The sequence below is a fragment of the Amblyomma americanum genome, chromosome 9 (assembly GCF_052857255.1).
Source record: "Amblyomma americanum isolate KBUSLIRL-KWMA chromosome 9, ASM5285725v1, whole genome shotgun sequence".
In the NCBI taxonomy this organism is placed as follows: domain Eukaryota; kingdom Metazoa; phylum Arthropoda; class Arachnida; order Ixodida; family Ixodidae; genus Amblyomma; species Amblyomma americanum.
In genome coordinates this window covers 134,684,588-134,712,550 of record NC_135505.1, presented here as the reverse complement: position 1 = coordinate 134,712,550, position 27,963 = coordinate 134,684,588, and the positions used below count along the sequence as shown (strand labels likewise).

General features: G+C 46.3%; 1 protein-coding gene across 1 annotated transcript in view; it reads right to left on the bottom strand.

Moving 5' to 3' along the window:
• The window catches only part of LOC144104457 (large neutral amino acids transporter small subunit 2), a 137,396-nt gene that overhangs the window by 14,502 nt on the left and 94,931 nt on the right, over window positions 1–27,963 (bottom strand). Inside the window, exons 3-6 of the mRNA XM_077637474.1 lie at window positions 14,540–14,665; window positions 3,993–4,086; window positions 3,492–3,536; window positions 1,357–1,480 (exon numbers count right to left, since the gene is read on the bottom strand). Of these exons, the coding sequence (XP_077493600.1) occupies window positions 1,357–1,480; window positions 3,492–3,536; window positions 3,993–4,086; window positions 14,540–14,665 (389 nt within the window). The remainder of the gene's footprint in view (window positions 1–1,356; window positions 1,481–3,491; window positions 3,537–3,992; window positions 4,087–14,539; window positions 14,666–27,963) is intronic.

Genomic DNA, 27,963 nt, shown 5'->3' with positions numbered 1-27,963 from the left:
GCAATGGTGACATTTCGACACGTTGGCACGGAATTAAAAGAAAACTCGCCAGCGATGTGACAGCACCTGAAGGCCACGTTGCAAGCTAACTTCTTAATCGTTTGTTAACCTGAGGGCGAACTACTCAAGAATGTGTTATACCGCCCTTCAACTAATCCGCTCCTCGCTGAAGATTTCATTAACTTGTACTGCGCAACTTAGCTGAGGCGACACATGCTGCATTGGGCCTTTGTGCTGCGCCTGTTTTGGTGTTGGAACGGCTACACAGGATCTTGCGCTCTATTTAAGCCACCTTTTACGAGGTGGATCAGTAGTTCGGTATTAATAGTTAGGCGAGAAGATTCTGCTGCAAAATACGTAAATACATATAAAGGATAGAATAAGAGTGAATTCTTTGGGTTCCTTTTGCGCCAGTACCTTTTTGCCACATATGCACCAGGTGCACTAAAAACAAAACTTCTTTCTATAGTTATTGCCTTTATAGTATTCCTATTTTCCTTTGCGTGTTCACTTTGCCTTCAGCCACATGAATAGACGTCAGTCCTTCTAAATGGCTTCCATGTGACGAAGCGCACTGTGCATATACCGCTTAATAACCTCTCAGTTCGAGCACAGCCACGCACTCAAAGTTGTAACAGGTCCAAGATACGGCTCGAAACCTTTCCTATTTGTTCGCAGAAGCCTATTATAAATTCAATGAGTCCATTCAGCCTTGCACAAACCGTTTGGTTCGAAGATGCTGCGGAACATTCGAGCGTGCAGCGCAACAGGGCGCGCGAAAGCTCTCACGGGGAAGGTCGGAGTAATTAGATAAGATCAATTAACGAGCGCGGGCACCCGCCGCCATTTTGGTTCGGTGACGCACACTGGCGCCATTACGAAAGGTAGAGCATTTTTCGCGGGCGAAGCTGCAGCGCAAAAAATGTTTCCAGGCATCGAATACTTCTGAGAGGAGTAAATTTACTATTTAAAGAGCTTCTGTTCGTACCTAATTACTCCATGTATAGTGAATCAAAACGAAAAGCCCTAGAAGCAAAACGGCACCTTCGGTGTGAACAATGGCGCTAGTATCGATTGGGTCCACAGGAGTGTTTTGCGGACTACAGGGATGGATAATAAGATATCATCAGAAAATCAACAGGAAATCAACAGCCGTAATCAACAGGAAATCAACAGCCGTAATCAACAGGATATCAACAAGACAACATCAGCTGAAGAAAAACAAGCTTCGGCTCTACTCATGATGTGGCTGCTGTTGATGACAATGGGATGACACTGATGATAATGACAGATAAAACAATGATGCTCCGGACATTCCCACAGAGAATGCAATCAGGGTGTGCGAGCAACACCTACCACGGCGACGGCCTCTGCGCCCAGTACCTCCTGCACGGACAGCGTGGTGTGGAAGGCGACGATGCTGAACGTGTACACCACCATGACCAGGACGCACGAGATGAAGATGGCCAGCGGGAGGTTCCTGTACAAACATGGTGTCATTGCAGATGGTGCCGTAATGTAGGCATACCAAACAAGTGTTAGTAAACGCGATAATGCATCGGGATCGATACGCCTGGAGTAGCAGTTAGTAAGATTCAGTTAGGGATTGTAAAGTAAGAGCGTGATGACTGCAGAACGATAACAAAGTTCACATTAGAGTGACTCGTTGGAGACAACAGTTCTTATCAGGGGACAGCGCTGTTCACTCGAGAGTTGTCAATATGTATTGTAAGCTCTGTAAGCACACTGAAAAATAAGACAAACGCTGAGTACTGCAGTTGACCGGTCACCACGTCGTGTGCGAAGTGCCCACACTGTCGACAACTGGGTTCATCAATAACACTTCTGTTGGGCCTAGTTGGTGCATGGTGATACAGATGAACGATGTGCGTAAACTATTCGACGAACCGCATAAACGGGAGAAATACAAGGACTGGCGCAACTGTTAGAAGGACTTATAAGGAGTTATATGGACTTGTTCAAGAGTTATAAGGATAGTAATCGGGTCTGTCGGTTCCCAAGACATCTTAACGCATAAACAAATAATAGTGATAGCGTTTAATTCATCTTTAGTCAAATGATATAATGGTACTACCTCGACGGAAAAAAATGGGAACAACCCGGCGCCAACACGCCCCGCTGTTGGAATTTATTTTCAGCGCGCTTTTACCTGGGTGGTACGAAAAATACGTTAGAGTCGTCCTAGAATGCATCATGGACGAGTCTAGGGTCTTTTTGCTATCACCGAAGCAAAAGCGTGGCGAAAAGAAATTGAAGCAGCGGAGCGTGTTGGCGCCGGGCTGTTCGCGTTTCTTTCCATCGAGGTAGTACGGTTGCTACAGTTTATTTACAGCGCAAAAGTATCATTAGTAGCTGTGTGCTAGAAGCCGTTAGTAGCTGTGTGCTTGACTTTATCAGACCATAAATCAAGCAGCAGGCTGAAGAATTCTAAAGGCACTGACTAGCTGGCGGTGAAATTGATTAGCGTATTTATATTTTTGTTTGCGCTGGTGGTGTTAATCTTTGCTCTGTTACTTCGACCCACGTTCCTGCCTTCGTCTACTACAAACTATGAAACTTAAAGCCTGTCGCATCTCTATGCACGAGTTCATAGGCCGTAAAGGAGGGTCTGCGACTCTTAGAGCATTTGGCATCATGATCGTGCTGCACATCAAAAACCAGCCTATTCGCTGCAATAAGAAAAAAGAAAGCTCGTGTTAAGACACATTGATAACAGGAAGCATAGGGCTGCGCTTGGACTTTTCCAAGCGTAGCGATCATGTGACTAATATTATGCTAAATATCGTGCGCACCTTGAGTGGATAGACAGATTTATACAGGCCATAACTGATTCGTAGTCTCTTTATTTACTGTACCCATGCTCCCAATTTGTGTAGTGTTCCCTATGTTTTGAAATTTGATGTTCTAAATTTTACTAACATGTGTTTAGTTTTTAATGTATATGTCCACTCTTGCGATAGCCCCTGTATGGTCTGCAGTATGTACAAATAAATAAAAACAAATAAATAAAATAGTGACATAGGGATGACCGCATTCATAAAATGTTTCTGAAGATTAAGAACAAGCCTGAATATTCTTTTGTTTAACAATGCACAGCGGCACGTGTATATATATATATATATATATACACGTTAAGACAGAACACGACTACGCATTCAATGAAAAGCTGCGGGGAACCAATCAGGGTGGTTATATTTTATTTTATATACCAGCAGCATCAATAAGATCAATATCTTGTGGCAGCCAATCACGAATTAACATAGAGTACGGGTGCTCTTCACATAACACAAAAGGACGGTCCTATAGCAGGCACTTGCTGTGTAAGTTCAACAAGAGAAATAGCTTTCCTGACTGCGATTGGCGAGTACACAAAAGGAGACATTTAAAATTCTATTTAAGTTGAACTTTCTATTAGCACGGGCGAAACAACAGCAAATGCGTTTATTCCTTGCCGAAGTGCTCATTCCTACCTGTGAGGATCCTTGAGCTCTTCGATGACGAAGTTCAAGTAGTTCCTGGAAGTAAATAAAAATGTAAATTATTATGTCTCCAGAGAGCTACCAAAAAAAAATAGAGGGTATATGGGACGGGGGATATAATTACTTTCAGTAGCGGTGTTGGTCATTTAAATTTGCGACCTAGCAAGGTTTTATTTTCAAAGTCAGTAAAGATAATAGGATTTCATTTTTGATAGATGAGAACTGAAAAGATGTCTATAATAGAATCACTTTAGATGTCCCGTTTCTAAATACGGGCAAAAGAAGCGAATTAAATAAGAAAATCGCAAACCAGAAGAGTGCAAAGGTACATTTCAGCGAAATGCCGAGGCAGTGACACCGGTAGCTCGAGCGCTGTGCCGACTGATTTAAAGATAGGTTCTGGAGGAACACAACATGAAAAGTTCAGTTCAGGGAAAAGGCTGCACGCGAATGTAAGAGAGCTGAAAAGAGGGAGCGGGAAAGGGCACTCACCAGCCGTTATAAGCGAATAACCCTGAGTAGAAGGACAACGCTATCTTCGTGACGTCAGTCTCGGTGTTCTCAAAGTTGAAGTGCTCGGTCTTTCCTGCGGAGTGAAAGAAAAAAAAGAAAGGAAAAGAGAAAACACACGTGAGAACCACTTTGCAAAGCCACATCGGCTGGCTGTATGCGGTGTTGACAGGGTGTTAACTGACCTCCGATAGGTTGATACACTTAGCGCCACCCCGTGGCGGCCACCGGCGTTATCTACGAGGCTAGGCGCATGCGCAACATGAGCAGGAGAAAGGTGACGAACCGTGAGCACATCTACTTCTTTTCTGCTAATAGAACGCTTTAAAGTGCAAGGATAAAAAAAATATCTTCTCGGAGTGACGTTTCATATCGGGCGTATACATATGCCTTGTGGATCTGCCGCAGGTCACAATTTGAGTTTTCTTTGAGATAAACGCCGGAAAATGCAGTTTTATTGCGTAAAACTAAAAATGTGGTATTCTTTCGTGTGTGCACACGAAAGCCTTAGAAATTAGTACACTCTGTATTGTACGTCATACGCAGGTCACACGAAGGTCGGTCGAAGGTTATGCACGACGGTACAACTATGTTACAAGCACCAGCCCTTCACGTGTAGACTTTGCCGCAAGGGGCGCAGCCGTTGTCCTTGCTACAAATGAAACTTATTGTGTGGCTTCCAGTCGTTGCACTTGCCAACGTCCTGAAGCGCCTCAAGAATGTTCGCGGAAAAGACGACAGAAAAGCAGACACGTACACAATTCTGGCTCAAATACTTAGTCCCAAAAAAATGCCGATATTTATTGCGAAACGGGATGTGAAAACGCTGGTTCGCGCATACTGTAGTGTACCTGCTGCCAGATCAGAACACTGACCCAGCATTCCACGTTTACCGAAAGCTGAGTTCCGTAAAGGTTGGTTTATATAAAGCGAAGCTATACAGTGCATCCATATGAAGCTCGAAAGAAGACCCCTATGGGAGCCAATTCGTCCTGTCACTATGCGAGTCGGAGTGCATTATAAAGACAGAAGCGAAGACAATGTAGCCACCAAAACAAATGCTACTTAACTGTGCGAAGTGCCGCGAGAACGCTATAGATGAAGAAATATATGAATAGTAGCATAAAATGGTTTAGAGGGGGGCGGGTGTACGTCAACACTGGGAATATGAATAATGTGGGGCCGGGGAAATTAGCAGCTTATGCTTCGCTTTCATTTCTGCTTTCTTTTGCAAATTTAGGCATTTCTTTATGAGTATTGCAATCCATGCAAGGTACATAAGCAGGGCGAAAATAAAAAGGTTAAAGATTGTAACAAACAGAATTAACAAAGGTACACTGCATGTAACAGCCTCAACACAAACAGCGTATACATTGCGCAAATAATCAGCTTTAAACACCATGCAAGAGTGGAATTAGCCGGGCCAGTTGGTTCATGGCGCATAAATAACAGCGCAACAGACGGGACAATGTTTTGGTGAATTCCAATCGCAGGCCTGGAGCGGTCTGCACGCTCTGTGACAGAGCGCCTGAATCCGGCGCAGAGCGCGCGACCTGAAATTGCGATTGGAGTACACTTGCTCTGGCCAGAGCATGTAGGGCGCCGCTGAAAATGAACGTCACGCAAACTTCCGGTCGGATCCGCCGATTTCGGCGGAGCAGTCCCGACTGCTCCACGGAGCAATCTCGGCTCGGCAACCGCTCCCTGTCTACGATTGGAAGACTCGACCCGTGCCTCAGATCTGCGTTTGGAATACAGTTGCTCCGAAAAGAGCAGGAAACGTTGCTCCAGAAGTGCTCCAACTCTGCGATTGGAAGTCACCATTTGTGTTTCTTCCTTATTGCCCTGTCTGTCGCTCTGTTATTTATGCGTGAATTTTAAACACGGTAAACAAGCGGACGAAAGGCTGATTTGCACATGATGAAGAGAAGTTTGAGGATAGATGCAAACTTCTTAAAACTACGGCAGCTGTTATGAACGCTGCGAAAATTATATGCAAGCCAGCGACTAACAAGAAGTAATTTAAGAAGTCTCCACCGCCACACACCTTCCTATTTTAATCTCTCGCTGTCCGATGCATTCATCCCACGAGGAAAGTGAAATCGCTGCCTACATTTCGGAGTAACCTCGGGGTACGTCTGTCTGGCAAAAGCACGTACACCTACCCACGGGCAAATTGCTCACGTGTGGGCCCTTAATTTCGCTCAGCTTCCTACATCAAAACAGAAGAAGGGGTTAAGGAAGGCAGCTACTTTCAAAACAACCTGTTCCGAGCCGAAAGGATAAAGAAGGCAAAAGACGTCGCGTCGCATGACTAGTTGTGACACGCTCCACAAGACGGCACGCGTCATCATCGGACCACGAAGACAGGCCTCTGCCAAAGCCTTTGCAAGAAGGCGTCGCGGAATGACCATGAGAGCAGAATACAGACATTTGTCTGCTAGTTCATGTGACTAGGTTAGACAGCATGGAATAATTTGTAGATTAATTAAAACAGTTGTGCGACTTTACTTGCCAACCCTTACAAAAATGGTCTATAGACAGTCTATAGACTTCATGTAGACTGTATTGCCCTCCTATAGATATTTCTTTTTGTCTACTCATAGTCTATAGACTGTCTATAGACAAAAGTCTACTAAAAGTGTATGGCTATAAATCTATAGATTGTCTATAAACTTTCTATAGAATTTGTATTGCCTATAGACTGTTCTCTAGGGTCTGTCTATAGCGAGTCTATAGACTTCATAGACAGAAATCAATAGACAGTCTACAGACTGTCTAAAGAAATTTTTATAAGGGAAATCATATGAAAAGGTTACACACCACAGTGGTGGAAACCGAGTTAATATGGCTCTCGAATCTTTAATGTATTAAGAGCCGAATAAACCGAATGTTTCAGCGAACACTTTCAAAATTTTTCAAAAGTGGGCTTTTTGGAGTAAAAATTTCGATTTTGCGGCGTAGTATTGCCAGTGTGTTGGCGACCAGAAAACCAGTGAATCGTCTTGAGTAGTGAGCTGGTTAACTAACTTTTAACAACTGACTTTTTAACTAGTAGAGCAAGATGCCTAGTTTCAATTAGAGATCTGTAGCCGGTCGTTAGTAATAGCCATATCAGGTTTTAGAATTTCGAAAACGCGATTATCTTTGGCGTTGTGGCTCGACAAAGTTTGGCTTTTTCGACTAGTTACGTGCTCTGGAGGTGTTGCTTTGGCTGCATGCTTTCGAAAGCGCATGCATTTTCGCACAATGCAACCAAACTTTGTCGAGCCACAGCGGCGGGGGTAACCGCATTTTCGAAATTCTAAACACTTATATGGCTATTACTAACGACCGGCTACAAATCTCTAATTGCAAGTATAGGCGCCTAACTCTATTAATTAAAACGTTAATTGTTAAATATTAGTTAACCATCTTACTACTTAAGACGATTCACTGATTTTCTGGTGTCCGTCAGCACTAGTAATACTATGCCGCAAAAGCCATATTTTTACCCCCAAAAGCCTATTTTTGAAAATTTTTGAAAGTGTTCGCTGAAACACTGGGTATGTCTGCACGAAACCGTTAGTGCATTTGGCCCTGCCGAGATGCGGTCGCTGCGGCCGGGAATCGAACCGCGGACCTCGTGATCAGAACCGGGGACGTCAAGGTCACTGTGCGACCATCGTGTGAGGCGATAAAGCGGCTTCTGTTCCGACTACAGCGCAGGCGACGCTGCAGACATGTCTCAGCCACAGTGTCCATCTACTCCAACGGAGAAATGTTGTTTGTCGTTAGCGGCGTATGAGCCTTTCGCTTTGAGCTATCCTGTTGCGACTTCAGCGCAGATGCCTACGACTAATAGCGTGTATGTGTGAGCAGCGCGTTGGAAATATTAACACGGAGACTGTCGCATACAACGGACGAGAAACTGACTTTACAGAGTTTATCCCCAGGTGGTCTAAATTATTCCGGAGCCCTCCACTACGGTACCTCTTTCTTCCTATCTTCTTTCACTCCCTCCTTTATCCCTTCCCTCACGGCGCGGTTCAGGTGTCCGCCGATATATGAGACAGATACTGTGCCATTTCCTTTCCCCCAAAACCAAATATTATTATTATTATTATTATTATTATTATTATTATTATTATTATTATTATTATTATTATTATTATTATCCTCAACCTTGAACAGCGCGCTCAACGAAGTGTCCACCTCCGTTGGCTACGCAAATAACCACGCCTGCAGAGTAATAATAATAATAATAATAATAATAATAATAATAATAATAATAATAATAATAATAATAATAATAATACTAATAATAATTGGTTTTTGGAAGAAAGGAAATGGCGCAGTATCTGTCTCATATATCGTTGGACACCTGAACCGCGCCGTAAGGGAAGGGTAAAGGAGGGAGTGAAAGAAGAATGGAAGAGAGAGGTGCCGTAGTGGAGGGCTCCGGAATAATTTCCACCACCTGGGGATCTTTAACGTGCACTGACATCGCACAGCACACGGGCGCCTTAGCGTTTTGCCTCCATAAAAACGCAGCCGCCGCGGTCGGGTTCGAACCCGGGAACTCCGGATCAGTAGTCGAGCGCCCTAACCACTGAGCCACCGCGGTGGGGCGCCTGCAGAGTGCAGGGAATCGATTAAAGACGACTTTACCACAGTGTAAACCAAAATAAACCCATATGGTAGTAAATGGTTAGTCCTCTAGAACAGTCCTCGTGAAAAAACTCTCCTGAAGATAGGTGTTTTCTGCGAGTTAGGCGGAGTAGTGGGTTTTCTCGCCACAGAAGCGCAGTTTCGTTAATTGGCATGCGGGAGGATCTTTTCTTCACGGCCATTTTACAACAGTACGCATGAGCCTGCGAACTCATCGGGAGCTTACACAATCGCGTGTTGCCTAATACTCAATGCGGCATTTATTCGAACGACTACTGGCTCTCAACGAGGCTGTGACTGAGCGCATTTTGTGCCGAACTGGCACAAAAGAAAATACGCACAGACACCAGGACTCATGTTTATTGCATCTCGCCTTCTTTGCTGCATATCGGACGCATCAAACAAGCGTTCAATACAAGTCCGACTCTTGAAATCGCTCCCTTGAGCTGTTACGAAGTGAAAGCAAGGGGCAGATTGTTTTATGGCGGCTGCCCTGAGCGTACATAGCTTCAGAAATCACATAAGCTAGGCAGTGAGATCAGGTAAGGCGTCTCACGAATCATTGATCCGGCTCCTTTCACAAAATAAAGTGCGCTTAGTAACAGGGCGATGCACTTCAAAATAAGGTCTTTTTTTCCCCCTGCAGCGACCAAACCAAATCTCCAAGGACGTCTTTAATGACATTTATGCCTCTCTATGGGAGCTCTGCTTTCACTAAAACGCTGCTGTAAACGCCGAGCGCTTAAATACTGCTAAGCATTGGGAGCCAATTTTTTTTCAAAGGCGTTTTAATTAATGCATACAGATATCCTATACGGCGCCATTTTTGTTGTTTTATTTGGTAGCATTACTTATAATTTCCAAATGTTCGTGTTCCTTTTATTTCGTGCCTTTGCAACGTCCATTCTTCTTATTCAATGTTTACGTGAAGTTCAACCCTGAAATGTATTTTCAGCTCGTGGGCAGTGTAAATACACAAGTGTTAAATAAGCGCTTGATGCAAACAGCGAGAGTGGATAATAATAATAATAATAATAATAATAATAATAATAATAATAATAATAATAATAATAATAATAATAATAATAATAATATCTTTATACCCATCAGTGATGGGGAGACTGCGAGTATAAGTCGCTTTAGAGTCAAGCGACTTGACTATAGAGCCCGCAGCCTCCTTTACAAGTGGAAGTGTTCCGGCATTTCGTTTCAACATGTGCGCAAATTTATGTTTGGTTATGCAAGGAATACCTTCCCTTTGAAGTATGCGTTATTCCTACCGGGCAAGCTGCAGCCCAAAACTCTATATGACAACAAGATGCTGTATCAACGAACCTCGCATGTTGAACCTCCGATAAGGCGCTGGACGCAACGCTTACGCAGGGCTCTCAATACTAATCAATTTCTCAAAGTTTAGCGATACCCTTGTGCGACATCTTGATCTTTAATAATAATTGGTTTTTTGGGGGAAAGGAAATGGCGCAGTACCTGTCTCATATATCGTTGGACACCTGAACCGCGCCGTAAGGGAAGGGATAAAGGAGGGAGTGAAAGAAGAAAGGAAGAGAGGGGTGCCGTAGTAGAGGGCTCCAGAATAATGTCGACCACCTGGGGATCTTTAACGTGCACTGACATCGCACAGCACACTGGCGCCTTAGCGTTTTTCCTCCATAAAAACGCAGCCGCCGCGGTCGGGTTCGAACCCGGGAACTCAGGATCAGTAGTCGAGCGCCCTAACCACTGAGCCACCGCGGCGGGGCATCTTGATCTTTCTAAAATTCATTTTTGTGCAGCCAACCATCACTGCCAGCCGATTAACCCTAAAGAGAACACACGACACATGACGTGTCTTCGTTAATTCACGCTGGGTTACCTGTTGATAGCGAAGAATGAACTATTACACTAGACCAAAATTTTTTATGCAACCAACATTTTTTCCTTATTATAGTTATGAACGTGGCAAAGGCCCAGCTGTTAACGGCATTGTTCCTCAACTTCTTGATTGTAACTGTTCCTTTTAAAGAGATAGCTTTAAGGAACCCGTTCTGGAGAAAATCCGACTACTTATGTGCAGTTGTGAGCGAAAAATCCGGATTGGTCGAAAAGGTGGCTACGTCACACCAAGCGGCGGATTTGAAAAGTGATCAGAACATGAGAAAACTGGTGACTAGAAGGTCGCAACATGACTCAATCGTTATTAAGACAGGTAAGTAGATAAAATAAATGGATTGCGTTGAAAAAAGTGACTGGGGTAATTTGTCGGGAATCGATCCCCTAACGCTACTCGATCGATCCCCTGATTTGCTATCTCTAGGCCACGCAGGCTTGGTTAAAGCGGGGCTTTATTGCATGTCATGTGGTTTTACACATAATGGTCGTGATTGTGAAAGAGTGTCTTTGTGTGCGTGAGCAAGGGGAACCGATTGCGATACCCATTAAAGATATCGCGTCGTGCCCTTAAATGCGGAGCTTAAGTGTATCCCAAATTTTTCTCCTTATGCGCTGTTTTGTTGGAAGCACGTGCTGTCTGAAAATGCTCCCTACATAGCATAAAATGCCAAGACTTAAAGGAACTCTAAAAATGAAGCCTTTTGTCAGAACCGCAAGTAATCAGAATATGCACCAGATTCACAATTGTTCTTTCACTCTCTCCTTTATCCCTTCCCTTACGGCGCGGTTCAGGTGTCCAACGATATATGAGAGAGATACTGCGCCATTTCCTTTCCCCCAAAGCCAACCAATCTTCACCATCACGTCTCATACGCTAACATAAGCGACACAAAAATGAAAATTAATGAAAATTGGTTTTTGAGGAAAGGAAGCGACGCAGTAACTGTCTCACATTACTCGGCGGACACCTCAACCGCGCCGTAAGGGAATATTTGAAGGAGTGAAAAAAGAATAGAAAGAGGTGCCGTAGTGGAGGGCTGCGGAATAATTTCGACCACCTGGGGAACTTTAACGTGCACTGACATCGCACATAAGCGAGACGCACTCAGCCGAATGTGCGCACAGCTCGCCTGGTGGAAGCACAGTCGAAAAAGTGCACCTTCATCGACAAGCTAGCAGCGGCACAGATCGGCGCGCAGGTGCCGAAGAAACAAAAAAAGGCCACATGTAAACAGTGAAAACTCTGCAGTCGTACACCCGGAAATGCACCCAACGCAACAAGGCTGAGGAAATTTTTCACGCTCCATAGAGAGCGCTGGCGTGCGGGCGGTGACCTTTTTTTTTTCCAGCCGACAAATGTGCCGCTTTAACGCGCGTGCATGTTTGTGCAGATGTGTATCATTAGCCGGAACAGAGATCCGCTGGCTACGCACGCATTGAAACACATGTGAAACAATGGAGCGAGCAACACGCCCACCAAAAGTTCGTTCCCGAAAGGAACGCCCTCCCCCGGCAGGGATGCAACTACAATGGGGGACAACTGCGAGTCAAACAAGAATGGGCCAGACAGAGGAGAGGGCAGTGTAGGTCCTACACGTATGACGCAAGCGAGACTTCGGAACAGCGTGTATACGCACAATCCACAAGCAGCGATGGTCTATCCCATCCATCAAGCGCTACATTATGCAAAGTGGATCACAAAAGTGGATAACGCGTCTGCGAATAAAAAAAAAGTGACAGGCATGAACCTCACGCAAGACCTTCGTGTTAGAACACCCTTCCGCAAACACGATACGCACTAACAATCCTAATGCCATGATCATCATCATAGTCAGCCCATATGCCATACAGGAGTGCCATATAGGAGTACCATATAGGAGTGCCATATAGAAGTATTCATATAGGAGTGCCATCTAGGAGTACCACATAGGAGTGCCATATATGAGTATTCATATAGTAGTGCTTCCTGTATGAATAAACCCCATCATGTATACGGCCCTTACAGAAATGGTCTATAGACAGTCTATAGACTTCTTATAGTCTATTGCCTTCCTATAGATAGTTCTTTTTGCCTATTCATAGTCTATAGAAAAAGTATACTAAAACTGTATGGCCATAAATCTATATATTGTCTATAGATTGTCTATCGGATTTGTATTGCCTATAGACTGTTCTCTAGGGTTCATATATAGAGAGTCTATAGACTTTAGAGACAGACGTCTACGGACAGTCTATAGACTGTCTAAAGAAATTTTTGTAAGGGCTAGGTCAGCTAAGCGAACGCCTCCAACAACCCGCATAATCTGCCCATCGACCCCACACAAGCGATGAATGGGTGCACGAAGTGGCCGTCTCGCAAGACTGACTGTCACTCGGTCACCCTCCGACGGTCACGAGGTACAATTGACGTGAGCCCTCCTTTCACGCCCACACAGCACCGTTGTTTCGGCTGCTGCCTCTACCGCTTGACGCCGCACTTCTTTCACCAGGAGCTGTACGCCCGGACTGCCTCCTACCGCCTTCGTTCTATCCTCTTTCGTTCTGGTCCTCATCCCCCCCCCCCCACCTCATTAACGGCAGGCAGAGTCTGGCGTCGTCACCTGTGGCGACCATCCTCTTGGCACGAACTGCCTTTCGAGCAGAGGCACCGAACGCCTGATTTACGGCCCCCTGATGGATGTTGGGAGTCCCGTGTAGTATACGGCGTGGCTTTCCCAACTGATGAGGCCCCCTGTTTCGTGACTTGGCTCGACGGCTGCGCTGTCTGCCTATCGCTTGCGCCTATAATGGACTAGCGGAGCGGCTGGTATGTGGAGCAGCTGCGTTTGCCTCGTGTAGTTAAGCCTATCGGCAAATGCTGATTGATTTACGTAGTACTCGGTACGCAGTTGCGTCGGTGTCCTTTCTGTCTCGAGTTTAGAACCTCTTTTGTATACGTTTGTTTGCACAGACGCTTAAGGCCGGAGGTTCACTCCGAATCCTCGTATACAGAGACACGCTGGTGTCAGCCTCCGAAGCAGTGGAAACGATACACTAAGTGAAAAATCAGTTCTTGTCAGTACGCTGAAAAGAGTTGGTCAAGAGAATGAATGTTGTCACTGTACACCGATAACACTGATTTCTTTGATTAGTTCATCGATTACCGATCAACGATTGATGAGAAAGACGGATGCGAGCCAGAAGAGCCGATTGCCTAGAAAAGGCGGACAAAATGGCAGACATGCTTGACAGTGTTCCCGCTACCTTCCTAACTATAGGGGGCTCACACTGTTATAGTGGTCAGTATCAGTGTATCACATACACGATCTCTAGTGCTGACGTCAACAGTTCGACCAGTATTTGCGGAATAGAAGGAATAGCAACTGAGTGAAGGAAACAAACTGAGTGATTGTTGTCTCGAGGAGCATAAGCCGACTACTTCCTTAAAATTAACAGATGGAAAAGACACGCTTCAAAGAAAAACGATGGTTAACGATATTCAGAGAAAAATAAATATGGACACAAGTTTATATGCGCCCAGTAAAAACTTTCTCGTGACGAGAAGGCTCACGTGTCCGTCCCTCAAATGCCTTTCGGGAAATAGTGTAATGGTAGTACCTTCCTGCCGAGGCATGAGCTAAGGGACCCGTGGTTACACCATTCCAGAGTGAAAATAACGATTTCTGCCGTGTTTCTTACTAATCTCTCGATACGGTAACCCAAGAACAGGTGTCGCTGCAAACACAAATCTGCATCTACGGCGAGTCACTATGACGTCATTCAAATGCTGCTTAAGCCCCGTGTGCTGCACTCTCACGTGTTGCTTTCAGATTTGTCAGAAAGGCATGAGACATATGTGTTACACATTTACAGTGTCTTTGTACACTTCAATGGCAGCGCGTGTGCTAGTGCAGCAGTATACCCTTGTGTAGATCTGTCAATGCTAATATTTTTTTATACCGAAAGTGCTTCCCAGCAAACAAGGCGCGTAAGTAGGGGTTCTTTCTCACCGTAACAGAGCTGCACGATTCCGGTGATGATGATGGTGGCCAGGGCGATCAGCTTGCCGTAGGTGAAGAAATCCTGGACACGTGTGGACCATTTGACGTCCCAGCAGTTGACGAAGGTCAGCAGAGCTGCATGGAAGATAATGAAATTGTTTTATTGATTTATTGATTGATTGATTGATGGACTGACTGATCAGTCGATAAGTGAGTGACTGGTTCATTCTAAATCCCAGAAAGTTGATGTTTCTTACCACGCTTTCGGTTCATATGGACAACATGACGCATCCCTAAACACCCCTGTCGGTATACAGTCGCTGTCAGAAACTACTCGACAGAGTTCACTTAACCAGATTAGCCAGTTGACAACGCGGCGACATCTGTTCTAACACCGAAGGCTGTGCTTTAGACCGTTCCTTCACGTTTTTTATGGCACTATACTATATTAAGAATCTTTCAGTGAACCTTTATTTTTCAGATGATACAGTTGAACCTCGTTATAACGAATTTGAAGGGGCCCGGCGATTACTTCGTTATATCCGCAGCTTCGCTATAGCCCGTATTGACCGAGCTTCCAAAGGGAATCGTCATTCCTTCGTTATATTCATTATTTCGTTAAAAACCGTTTCGTTATAACGAGGTTCGACTGTATATGCATACGTATTTGCACTGTTGTAGCATCAGAACTCGTGTCTGAGTCGTGGAGGGGTAGTATATTCATTGAAGCAAAAAAAAAACACACATCGCACAACGATATAAAACATAAGTAATCAAATCGCATTCACGGCAATAAGCCACCACATGTATTAAAGTGAATTCTTCCCCAACCTGTCCGGTTTAAATTATCTGCACTGAGTTTCAATCGAACGAAAGCTATTCGCCTGGAAGAAATTTCTCCGTCTTGAGCACGGTTGCACACCCACGTGTCTTTTCGAGTGGCCGTATAAAGAACTGACTAGCGACTTAAGAAGGGTACCCAGCAGCGATCGAACGGCCCGCAAAGAGTAAAGGCCTAAATAAAACGCTAGCAGGAAGGGAACTCCGATAGCATCGTTAAAATCGAAATAGCGAACGTACGACCAAAACAGAGGGAAAAGGTCTATAAGCAGAGCACTGACCCACGTGGGAGATGGCTGAGGGCCACGTCCGCCCCCCCCCCCCCCTCCTGCCCCCAGTTCCCGGAACGACAGAAGAGCGCAGCTGTTACATGTGGCACACACCACCGCGTCCCGTCCCATGCAGATGGGTGCGCTCCATTTTTGGCTCTCGACGAAAACTGAGAGACAAGTGCATCGCGAAGTGGAGTCTAGACAGTGGGAACAGGACATTGACAAGCCTTCTTTGGGCGAGAGACGTTGGAAAGGCTGCAGACGGCTTCTTAATTCGCGCGATGCGCGACAGGTGTCGCTCGCATCGCTTCCTCCCCCGGTGGCAGCGCCACTTCGCGGAGTTTTCCTTCACTTCGCGCTCACTGTTACGAGCATACCTGTAATGATCATTGAGAAGGGCAGACAGGCTGACGTTTCTTGACCTTTTAGTCCCGCTGGAACCGTGGTTCCTGATACCCAATAATTCTGGACAAAAGTCCGGAACCAGAAAGAACTTATGAACGCAGTTTATAATAATAATAATAATAATAATAATAATAATAATAATAATAATAATAATAATAATAATAATAATAATAATAATAATAATAATAATAATAATTGGTTCTTTTTAGGGAAAGGAAATGGCGCAGTATCTGTCTCATATATCGTTGGACACCTGAACCGCGCCGTAAGGGAAGGGATAAAGGAGGGAGTGAAAGAAGAAAGGAAGAGAGAGGTGCCGTAGTGGAGGGCTCCGGAATAATTTCGACCACCTGGGGATCTTTAACGTGCACTGACATCGCACTTTATCATATATTGCAAGATTTCACTATAACAATTAATATATCGGTAGATATCCTTTTTTGCTATTAACGTGTTTGCTATTCTCAACAGCGTTGAAAGTTGAAAATTGGTTTTTAGGAAAGGAAATGGCGCAGTAACTGTCTCACATATCTCTGTGGACACCCGAACCACGCCGTAAGGGAAGGGATGAAGGAGGGAGTGAAAGATGACAGGAAGAAGTGCCGTATGTTGGTTGGTAACAACTTTATAAGTCCTGCAGAGCTTTCGCCGACGGGGCCTTAGGTCTCCCACGTGGGGACGTCGAGGTGTTGCCTCGCCGTCGCCTCGCGGACCTGCTGGACGGCCCAGAGTTTGTCTCCGTAATAGTTTCGACCATCTGGGGATCTTTAATGTGCGCTGACATCGCACAGCACACGGGCGCCTTTTGAGTTTCTTAAAAGTTTTGTGCGCCATCCAACTGAACCAACATCCAAACAACCGCTCAAGCAAAGTAAAATAAAACAAAAAAAAAGCCGGAACGTCGCGACTACCTTCTGCTCCGGTTACCTAGCGCGCGCGTGTGCGCGCATGCAAACTCGGAAATGGAAACGCGTGTGTCAAAACACAAGACGCGGTGTCAAAATACCGCCGGCAGGTGCAAAGAAACCGAGTACGCCGTGACTGACGCCTTCCCGCGTCGATCACGCGGTGTTCCGTTTCTGAAGCTCGCCAGCAGAGCTCCCAGCGGCGGGGCCGATCAACTCGTTTTTGTTTTCGTTAACCGAAGCTATTTTCTTTGTTCTGCTTTTAACGCCGCGTCAAAGAGGCCCAGCCGTTTTCGTACCTGGGCCCCATCACCAACGTTCCATGCCTGCCCTCGGCTACTCAAATAACTTTTGGCACACATACTTCGTGGCAGACAGGCAGGCAGACCTGCTAGAAGGCGACGTCTCCTAGCAGAAGGAAGCCAACGGAGCAGACGACGGCGTCTTCCCGTTGCACGCTCTCTCGTTTCTAATCTACCGAGCTGCCTCTTTCTAATCTCGCGTGGATTCACGCCCAGGTGATCCCCTCCGCCAGCCTTTTTGTTGTTTGTTTTCCGTTAAATCGACGCCTCACGGGCCGTCAAGGAACAACGCGGTGAGGCGGTAAGGTCGACCAGGCGGCAGCGTCGTCTGCCACGGTGTCTGGCTGGCAGACGGCGGCGGGGTGAACCCCCGCAGCTTATCTACGTGTTTTATTTTCAGCTCACTCCTGGCACGAAGACAAGTCGGGCCAAGCCAAGTCAAACAGTGACCGAAGGGTTGATGCGCGGCCAGAACCGGATGCTTCAACAGAAAGGCGCTGTGCGTCTCGCCTTTTGACAACGGACCGCTCACGCATAATGGAACCAGCCGTCTGCTTTGCATTTTTACATAACGCCAGTCGTCTGCGTCGGGAAAGGCGTCTGCTTCTTTAGCTGGGCGATCGAAACGTTATACGCGGGAAGGTGCGGGCAACAAAAAATTAACTACGTTGCAGACCGTTGCTGTTGTATACTTGCTTCTCGCGTCTGTACACTGGAGGACCGGTTTAACTCGAGTCAAACCCACTTGCTCGATTCGTCGGTGCTGGGTTCTGTGTCGGCCTTTTGAATGGCGAAACTTCGTGACTAGCGCCGCTTTCAGCTGTGATTGAACAGACGGGCTTTTGGTATCGCGGATACGAACGGGCATGCATTCGGACGTTGATGTCTGTACGCAGCCAGCCCTGGCGCCGGTGCCTGCATAAACCAGTCCGAATGCAAGAAAAAAAAAGCTAAAGAGAAGCGTTGTCAGTGTTTGATGGGTCACGCCGCTCTCGGTCAATTCGTGTCTGCACGAGCAATGCGTACGTAATGGCAACGCGTTCAAGAGCACTTCCTGGTTTCGTACTTGATGGTTGTGTTTCGGTTAACGCTCTGGTCGAGGGACCTCCAACGCCTATTTGCGGAACGTGACCAGTACAGAGCGAGACTGCAGCGCCCCTAGTGGAAAGCGTTGGAACTATAAGCAGGACCACGCAATTCACAGACATGAGAAAGGATCGGCTCAAGGATGTCTGTGGCGAAAGTATATATATATATATATATATATATATATATATATATATATATATATATATATATATATATATATATATATATATATATATATATATGTGTGTGTGTGTGTGTGTGTGTGTGTGTGTGTGTGTGTGTGTGTGTGTGTGTGTGTGTGTGTGTGTGTGTGTGTGTGTGTGTGTGTGTGTGTGTGTGTGTGTGCCTGTCACTTCTTTCAAACAGGTGTTTGTGTGAGCGAAGCCTGCATGGGCACGGCGTTGTGGCTGTAGGCTATTAGTATGGCATGAAAGAAAACTTAATGATGTCATTGCTTCGGGATCACGTGATAGCTTTCTGACGATAAAAATGCGTAATTCATGAGAACCTCAATCGTAATAACGTAATCCAGACCGTGTATTTGCCAGCTTGGATTGGACTGGAACAACATTTTATTTCGTCAAGAAGAGCTCGGTGATCGGAGGACCGTGTTAGGTGGCCGTTAGTCCATGACTGTTGGCGACCTGGTTGGCCCACTCGACGGCCCGGACTTGCGTCTTCGGGTCTGAGCTGGCCAGCACAGCCTCCCACCGCTCGAGAGAAGGGATTCGTACTAGCTCCGCCGGAGGCGGTTCTTTACTTACAGTCCCATAAGATGTGGTCGTCCGTACCTCTATTTTCTCTATTAAACCTCCCCAAAGGTTTCGTACTCGGATTCCTTTTTTTTTTTGCTGTCAACAGCTCTAACATTTAAGGTGTCATGTTTTTCACAAAAAAAAATCTTGCAGTACAAGGAGTGTTACAATGTCTGCAAACTCAGAATCTGATGCAGCCTAGGAGGCGAAAATAATTTCACTCTGAGAGCTACCGGATCGAATGACTCCACTAAAGGCGGGACTGACAGACACCGATTTCCTTTATTCACTGCTAACATCAGATTTTATTTCTTTTTTTTTGAAAGCGAAATTTATTGCCCCAGGGCATCAATGATGGGTGAATGATCTAAATGAATGGAAAAGGGTTAGCTGATTTGATGAAGTCCAGTAGAGAACGATGGTATGGTCTTACAACCGCCAGTCCTCAGCTTGTGGGAGGCATGACCTCCGAGAGGGAACTTCGCTTTTCAGACGGCCCCCAGGGGGCGTCCGTGCTAGCAGGGATGACGTGTGGGATGGCAGGAGGAGGAAGGCAACAACGTCCGTGTAGGGCAGACAGCTGAGTGACAGACCTCTGAGTGGAAATCAACCTGTCTGCAAGCGGGCACCCCCGCATTGCCCTCGAAAGAGTTACATGCACTCCCAGAGCAGACACCCGAGGGCGCTGGCTGTCGGCACTCATACGGAGATGTGGCGTGTGCTCCGCCGACTCGACGGTGTCCGATTGCGCGTTCTTGGGTTGGCTGCTAAGGGAACTCAATGTCAACCGTCATTATTACGCACTGACGTCATCACGCCGCCATCATGGTGTACAAGTCGATCTCGTTTCTTTTTGCTGTGCTGGACACGGCAGACTGGGACGTTGCTTTAAATCACGTTTGACTTTTTTTTAGGAAAGGAATAATAATAATTGGTTTTTGGTGGAAAGGAAATGGCGCAGTATCTGTCTCATATATCGTTGGACACCTGAACCGCGCCGTACGGGAAGGGATAAAGGAGGGAGTGAAAGAAGAGAGGAACAAATAGGTCCGTAGTGGAGAGCTCCGGAATAATTTCGACCACCTGGGGATCTTTAACGTGCACTGACATCGCACAGCAGACGGGCGCCTTAGCGTTTTTCCTCCATAAAAACGCAGCCGCCGCGGTCGGGTTCGAACCCGGGAACTCCGGATCAGTAGTCGAGCGCCCTAACCACTGAGCCACCGCGGCGGGGCCTAGGAAAGGAATGTCGCGGAAGTTTATCGGGCTGACAACCATCGGTGGGAGTAGTGACGCAAAAGGAAATGACAACAGAAAGCTGGGACGTCGCGACGTCACGTGGTACAGCAAAGATCCCCAGTCACGCGCATGCGCCGTTATGTTACTCATTAGTGGAGTTACTCAGTCAAATCAGTTACAGGACTCCAAATTGAAATCTCGCAACGACTAACTAGTAGTATCTGGAGAAGAGTTGATGTAGGAGTCACCTATTATATGCGCAGTGCTTCCTGGAACTCATCATCACCATCACCGTAGTTACGCCCACTCTAGTACAAAGGCATTATTGCATACCTTTATCCTGATGGATGGCCGTCTATAACTCGATACGCTCTGGCAAATGTGCCCCAACTCATTCTTACTTCTCCTGGTTATTCAGTGTTATATATTCCCCTAGTTTTGCAAGTAATATTTAATGCGAAAGCATCAAACGGCTCATCGACACTCGGCGTTGCCCAAAAAGTGACGTTACAAAAATCGCGATTGGTCGAAACTCTGTGACGTCACAAAAGGCGGAAAAATACGAAATGTCAACATGTAATAGTACTAATACTTACAATTGCATCAACTACAAAAGAACAAAATAAACAGTATAAAAGAATATAAGTCAGTACTAGTACTCACAACTGCGTCAACTACAAAAGAAAATAAAATTACAATAGAATTGGAATACAATTAGAATTTAATTGGAATGCAATACCAATGGTCTCGCATTACAAGCATGAAATTTCCATAAGCACCATTGCAAATTTTGTTTACATACAGTTTTTATCATAACCATTCCCTCATCTCCCAGTTTCGCTACTTCGATTAGCACACTTGGCGAATTGAACACAGTCGAGAAACAAGCGCTTGACGTTTTCATGCTTTCATTCGCGATACCTCTACCTGGATCCTGAACGTAAATTCCTCCTCGCCCAGTCAGCGAACCACCGTACAGAGAACGAGGAGAGGGAGAGAGCGGATGTGAGGCAGATGTTGCGGAAGGGGGGGGGGGGGGGGGGTGGAGGAGAAGAGGTTAATAGTGCGGCCCACCTGCAGCTTGCCGGCTTCCACAGGGCCCGAAGCCCAGACCCTCGCCCTGTATGCCCTGATGAAACACTGCAGCTGCGCCCAACGCTTAACACACTCTTCTACTGCGGAGCGTATATCGATACACTGCTTGCGTCTATATCCTCTTCAGACCTGAGCAAAAAGTTATGCGTTAATAGAAATATATTTGATTAAAGTGATTTCTCTGTCGTCTCTGAACAAAGATTTCTTGCAGCCGTTTCTTTCATTATCACCTCTTCTTATATGCCCTGTAATCAGGGCATGTGTGCCTCGAGGAAAATGCAACAACGCCGATCGTATAACGTCCAACAGGATTTGACATTTTCAGAAGCGCTAAAACACCGAGGACGCAGAGGGAACAGACAGGGACGAGCGCTCGTCCCTGTCTGTTCCCTCTGCGTCCTCGGTGTTTTAGCGCTTCTGAAAATGTCAAATCTGCACCAACTAGCCCGATCCGCTACCCTTCTGTCCAACAGGATAAATGCATAAGAAGCAAACTACACATTTACATCAAAACCACAAATGATCTCAGAGTGAAGCGCGAGAAATTGGGAGTTATCATTCCTACGATTCCCGTCAAAAACATTTTTGAACGGGAAAGACTTCCCGTTGCACGGGAACGTTGAACGTTGAACGGGAAAGACTTGCCCGCCGCGGTGGCTCAGTGGTTAGGGCGCTCGACTACTGATCCGGAGCTCCCGGGTTCGAACCCGACCGCGGCGGCTGCGTTTTTATGGAGGAAAAACCCTAAGGCGCCCGTGTGCTGTGCGATGTCAGTGCGCGTTAAAGATCCCCAGGTGGTCTAAATTATTCCGGAGCCCTCCACTACGGCACCTATTTCTTTCTTTCTTCTTTCACTCCCTCCTTTATCCCTTCCTTTACGGCGCGGTTCAGGTGTCCAACGATGTATGAAGCAGATACTGCGCCATTTCCTTTCCCCAAAAACCAATTATTAATTATTAACGGGAAAGGCTTTACGAGCGCAGTTTTGTAATATATTGTAGATTTCACTATAACAATCAAGATATCCGCAGATCTTCCCTCAGCAGGGTTGAATTTTTGTGCTATTAACGTTTTTGCTGACGTCAAAAACGTTCCCCATTGGTTTTCTACGGCAGTCTTAACTACTCGATGCGACCGATGGAAAAACTTTAAAAAGAAAGATATTGATACGCATCGACAGAATGGTACCTTACCTTCCATATTTCAATAACATTGCCCTACAATATGCCAATAACAAATTTTTGTCCAAGAATGCTGGGCATGTGGCCGTTGGGTGGCTGGGAGATTATTCCCACAAAGCAACCAACTTGATGGGAAGCTTGGAACATCCGCACTAATGAAAATGAAAATTGGTTTTGGAGGAAAGGAAATGGCGCAGTTTCTGTCTCATATGTCGGCGGACACCTGAACCGCGCCATAAGGGAAGGGATAAAAGATGCGCAGTCCTTGAAAAGGTGACTGCGTGGAAGCCCAGTGACTGCTGCTCTACGACTTAAAATAACCCTCATTCTCAAGAAAGGAAGTACATGGGTGCAGTAGCGAAAATAAATATAAAAATAAACAGGAAAAACAATATTCCCCTCGCGTCTTTTCCCACGTGTCTTAGAGAGGATTAGGTGCTAGACAGAATCGAAGGATGCCGCATGAAAAAAAGACAAAAAATGCCGCCAAGCGACCTTCCGAAGCACTCGTAGACCTTAATCCTTCTCGACCACGTGTTACACAACGCACTCGATCGCATCGCATAACGAAACGCAGCCGTCACACAATTCCCGCCAAACCGGCACGCCGCGTGTAACACTGCCACGATGGGAAAGGGGCGGCCAGACAGGCGGCCGTGAGTCCACGTCCTATCTATGGGTTGCGCTGGCGCGCCTGTACAGCGCTTTGCGTCTACTTTTCTCTATATATTTTAGTTTTTTTTTGTTTTAAAGTGGTGGTTAGGCCTGCATGTCGCGACGTCTGGGCTTTGTGTCTGCCGCAAGCGGTGAAGGTCTGCTCGCACACGGCCCCCGACCGGGGTAGGCATGGACTCGGTATACTGTGCAGCGTTACAGAGGCTTACAACAAAGCACGCTACGAATTCCGCTCCACCGTTTGACGGAATTATGAACTCGAGTATGAAGTGATATCAATCAAGAACTCAGTTCACAGCCAACAATCAAATTAATGCTCACTTCTGGGCTTAATCTGTTCCTAACTCTCTGCATTCGTATATCATACTTTATTCCTTTTTGGCCACCGCGGTGGCTCAGTGGTCATGGCGCTCGACTGCTGTCCCGAAAGACGTGAGTTCGAATCCCCCCGCGGCGGTCACACTTCGATGGAGGCGAAATTCTAGAGGCACATTGAAGAACCCCAGGTGGTCGAAATATCCGGAGCCCTTCACTACGGCGTCCCTCATAGCCTGACTAGCTTTGGGACGTTAAACCCTCATAAACCCACAAGCCAAACCAAACCTTATTCCTTATTTTCTCACACCTATTCCAATATATTGTATTTTGGATCTTGCGATAGTCTTGTTTATGTTAATCTGGTACCCTAGGGCAACGCAGTGGATTCCAAGCCAGGGAAACGAGGCAGGCTATACGGCAGAGAATGAAGCCGGTGGATGAGATTTACAAGTTTTCGTGGATGACGTGGCTAAAGGGTTATTTAGAGTTCAATGGAAGATGCCTTGTAATATGGCAGTGGTCGTAACTGGGCTACGATTGTAAAGGGTATATTTTAGTGTGTTTTTAATCGCCCAGGATAAACTAAAGCAAAACAAATGTGTCCTTCCAGCCGACTCATAACTGAGGAGTAACCGTTGGTTGAAGCCTTGTAAAGCCTTCACGGTTTAACGTCGCGACGGCTTGTACAGCGCTCTGTGCGCTGTTTCTCAAAAAGGCCGCTCGTGAAAGCACCGATAGTGTTGCACCGAACTAAGGCCGGCGGCAGTGTACAAAGTGCTAAGATAAACTCGGTCTTGGTGCTTTGCACGTAACTGCACAGGGCTTTTTTTTTTTTTTTGCTCTCTATATCGTCTCCCGGCGTGCCAGCTTCAGTTACGTCTCCCGGCGTGCCAGCTTCAGTTACGCCCACGCCTTGGTCGAGGCCGCACATGGCTCCCGCCTCCGAACAGGAGGGCATCTCAGTTGACACCGAGACTGAGAGCATCTCGGACAGCGTGTATTCGTATAACGCCCTGAGTACGAGCCCACGACTTCGAAAGAGAAATCTATGCGCGACTCTTACACGCGGAAGCGTTTTGCTTTTTGAAGTCGAGGGTCGGTCTTTGAAGGTGGAGGGCTGTCGGAAAACATTTGCCAACTTAAACCAATCATCGCCAGCAGCAGCAATAATAATAATAATAATTGGTTTTTGGGGAAAGGAAATGGCGCAGTATCTGTCTCATATATCGTTGGACACCTGAACAGCGCCGTAAGGGAAGGGATAAAGGAGGGAGTGAAAGAAGAAAGGAAGAAAGAGGTGCCGTAGTGGAGGGCTCCGGAATAATTTCGACCACCTGGGGATCTTTAACGTGCACTGACATCGCACAGCCAGCAGCAAGGTTCTGTATTTTGCTCGCACTATAGCCGCCTATGTTCGAGATTAGCCGACTAGTCCGGACTGAAGTTCACCCGAAGTGTTGTTCTAGTACAGTGGGCTGTGATTTTTGTGCGCCTCTTCCGTCTTTTTTTTAATTTTTTGCTCATCAATGCTCTTCCGAGTCACGTCGTACATTCTACCATCCTGATTTTGTTATATTCGCGGACAACTGTCAGAAGCACTGTGTACAGTGTAGGAGTGGTCGCTGCCTCCTACGCGCTCTGTCTATCGCGGTAATCTTCAAATTTAAGAAGCCTCAGCTAGCCCGAATTTACTTTCCAATAATATTTACTGCTTCACCGCTCTCTCCCGGACTCCTTTCATTCGACTGACTTTTTTCCGTGCATAAATCTAATTTATTTTGCGCCCAGGGGCAACAAGTAATAGATTAACGAGCAACAAAAGAATTCTTTTCTCTTTCTTTCCTTCACTCTCCCTTTCTTTATTTCTTCCTTCGTTTAAATTATTTCTTCGCTCTTTCGTTCCTCCCTTCCTCTCATCTCTGCTTTCTTCTGTCCTTCCTTCCAGAAACGCAGTGGGGTGGCCCGCCTACTGAACCAGGTTCCCTGGAGGTCGACTATCCTATCGAAGCTCCACTCCCGGAAGACAGGGAGATTCGGGCATCTGTTCATCCAAGAAAAAAAACTGGCAGTGGCTTAACTTGGCTAATTTTGGAATTCAGCGAAAAGCAAGCACGCTTGCTAAGCGTCTGAGGCTCGTCCATGGCATCTCCGCTACACGCTCGCGAGAGCCGTTCTGTATATATACACAGACGACCACGTGGCTATGACGTGGTATCACGTGGTCTTACGACACCCCCATCGGATGTCATCACGTGGCTTCACATCACCCCATCGGACGTTCGTAAGGTCAACGGTCAACTCAAAGGTCACCCAATGCCAAAGGCCTAATGTCAGAGGTCTGAGATCAAAGGTCAACTAAAGGTCAGAATAGCAAGGTTCCGGGCTAGTTGGTTATGCATTTAAAAGGAAGAAGCGGCGCGATGAAATACGGACACACGAAGAAACTAAAGGTCATGGGTCAAGGTCAGGGGTCAAGGGTTAGACACCATAACTGTACCACATATGGTCGTACACGGCTAACGTGGTTGGGCTCAAGGTCGTTCAAGGCAATTCTCCGCCCTTCCCGAAGACGGCTTTACCTAGTGTATTGAAGTTTTTTCGCTTCAAAAGCGAGGCACTTGAGTAATGTCGTCCAGAGGCTATCAAACGCTCACGCGTGCACACTCCAAGGAGGGGTTGATGGCCTGTGATAGACAGTGGAGTGCCCGACTCCTGTGGAGCGCGTGCTTCCCGATCAGCCGCGCAGCCAGCTGTCTTTTAAGGGGTTCGCAGTGTGCAAGCTGCTATCGCAACCGCAGCCCACGAAGGGCACTCGACCTTGCCCGATGTTCGTCAAACGTCTTCGAGCACAGCGCATCACGGTGCATACGTCGATGGTCGAGGGAATGGGAATGTTTTGTCGAGGGTGAGGGAGGAGGGGATTGGAGGTCAATGCGGTTCGGCGGGTGTTCGACTCGGAAGGAGTCTTGAGACGGAACAAGAGGCAACAAAGTCGAGTTTTCTTGCTAGTCGGCACCTCTGTGTCGGAATAATGCTGTTGTTGGGATATTGTTGTGCTTTGGGACGAGTGTGAGACAGCTGCGCATCCTTAGGAGACTCGGTGTGCCACTGGACAATCATACCCAACAATTCTGGACAAAATCATTTTTGGACGGGAAAGAGTTTAAGAACGCAGTTTTTCCCCATATTGTAAGATTTCACTATAACGATCGAAATATCCGCAGATCTCCCATCGGCTGCAGGCTTGCATTTTTTTTTTTGCTATTAACGATTTTTCTATTACCGAAAGCGTTCCCTATTGGTTTTATATATATGGCAGTCTTAACTGCTGAATGCGAGGGATGAAAACACTATAAAAGCAAGATTTTGCTACATATGGGAAGAATGGACCATTACTTTCAATATTTATATAGCAGTACCCTACAATATTGCAATATTCAAAATTTTTCTTCAAGAATGTTGAACGTGGCCGCTCGCATTGTGTTTTGTCCCGAAGGTTCACAAAATGAGCGGGTGCATTGAAGCACTCTTGATGTCTCCAGAGGACACCGGCCTTCTGAGGCATAGGTCGAAGAAACTGCCTTTTGACGCGAGACACACGCCGAGATATATTGTCCACATATCAAACCTACCCCGCCGCAGTGGCTCAGTGGTTAGGGCGCTCGGCTACTGATCCGGAGTTCCCGGGTTCGAACCCGAACGCGGCGGCTGCGTTTTTATGGAGGCAAAACGCTAAGGCACCCCGTATGCTGTGCGATGTCAGTGCACGTTAAAGATCCCCAGGTGGTCGAAATTATTCCGGAGCCCTCCACTGCGGCACCTCTCTCTTCCTTTCTTCTTTCACTCCCCCTTTTATCCTTTCCCTTACGGCGCGGTTCAGGTGTCCAACGATATACGAGACAGATACTTCGCCATTTCCTTGCCTAAAACCAATTATTATTATTATTATTATTATTATTATTATTATTATTATTATTATTATTATTATTATTATTATTATTATTATTATTATTATATCAAACCTAAGGCTAAAGCCTCCTGAACGGCGACCGTGTCGATGTCGCTATCATTTCTTCCTCTCGGTGCAGGAACGGAAGTCCTGGGAAGTTTCTAGACTCCATATATAGGCCGCGCGTAGCTTCGTGCTGCTCATACGATCAGCAAATATTCGCACACATTGGCGCCACCTTCCGTCGAACCACTGATTTTGCTTCCCCACCAAAACCGTCTATAGAGTGAAGTACTCGTTCCTTAGACTTGATCTCTTTTAACGTAACTGCGCCACGTGTTGAACACAACCCACGAGCTATTTGCATTGGAAGCGCAACTGCCATTTAAGGATTCAAGCTGTGAGGAG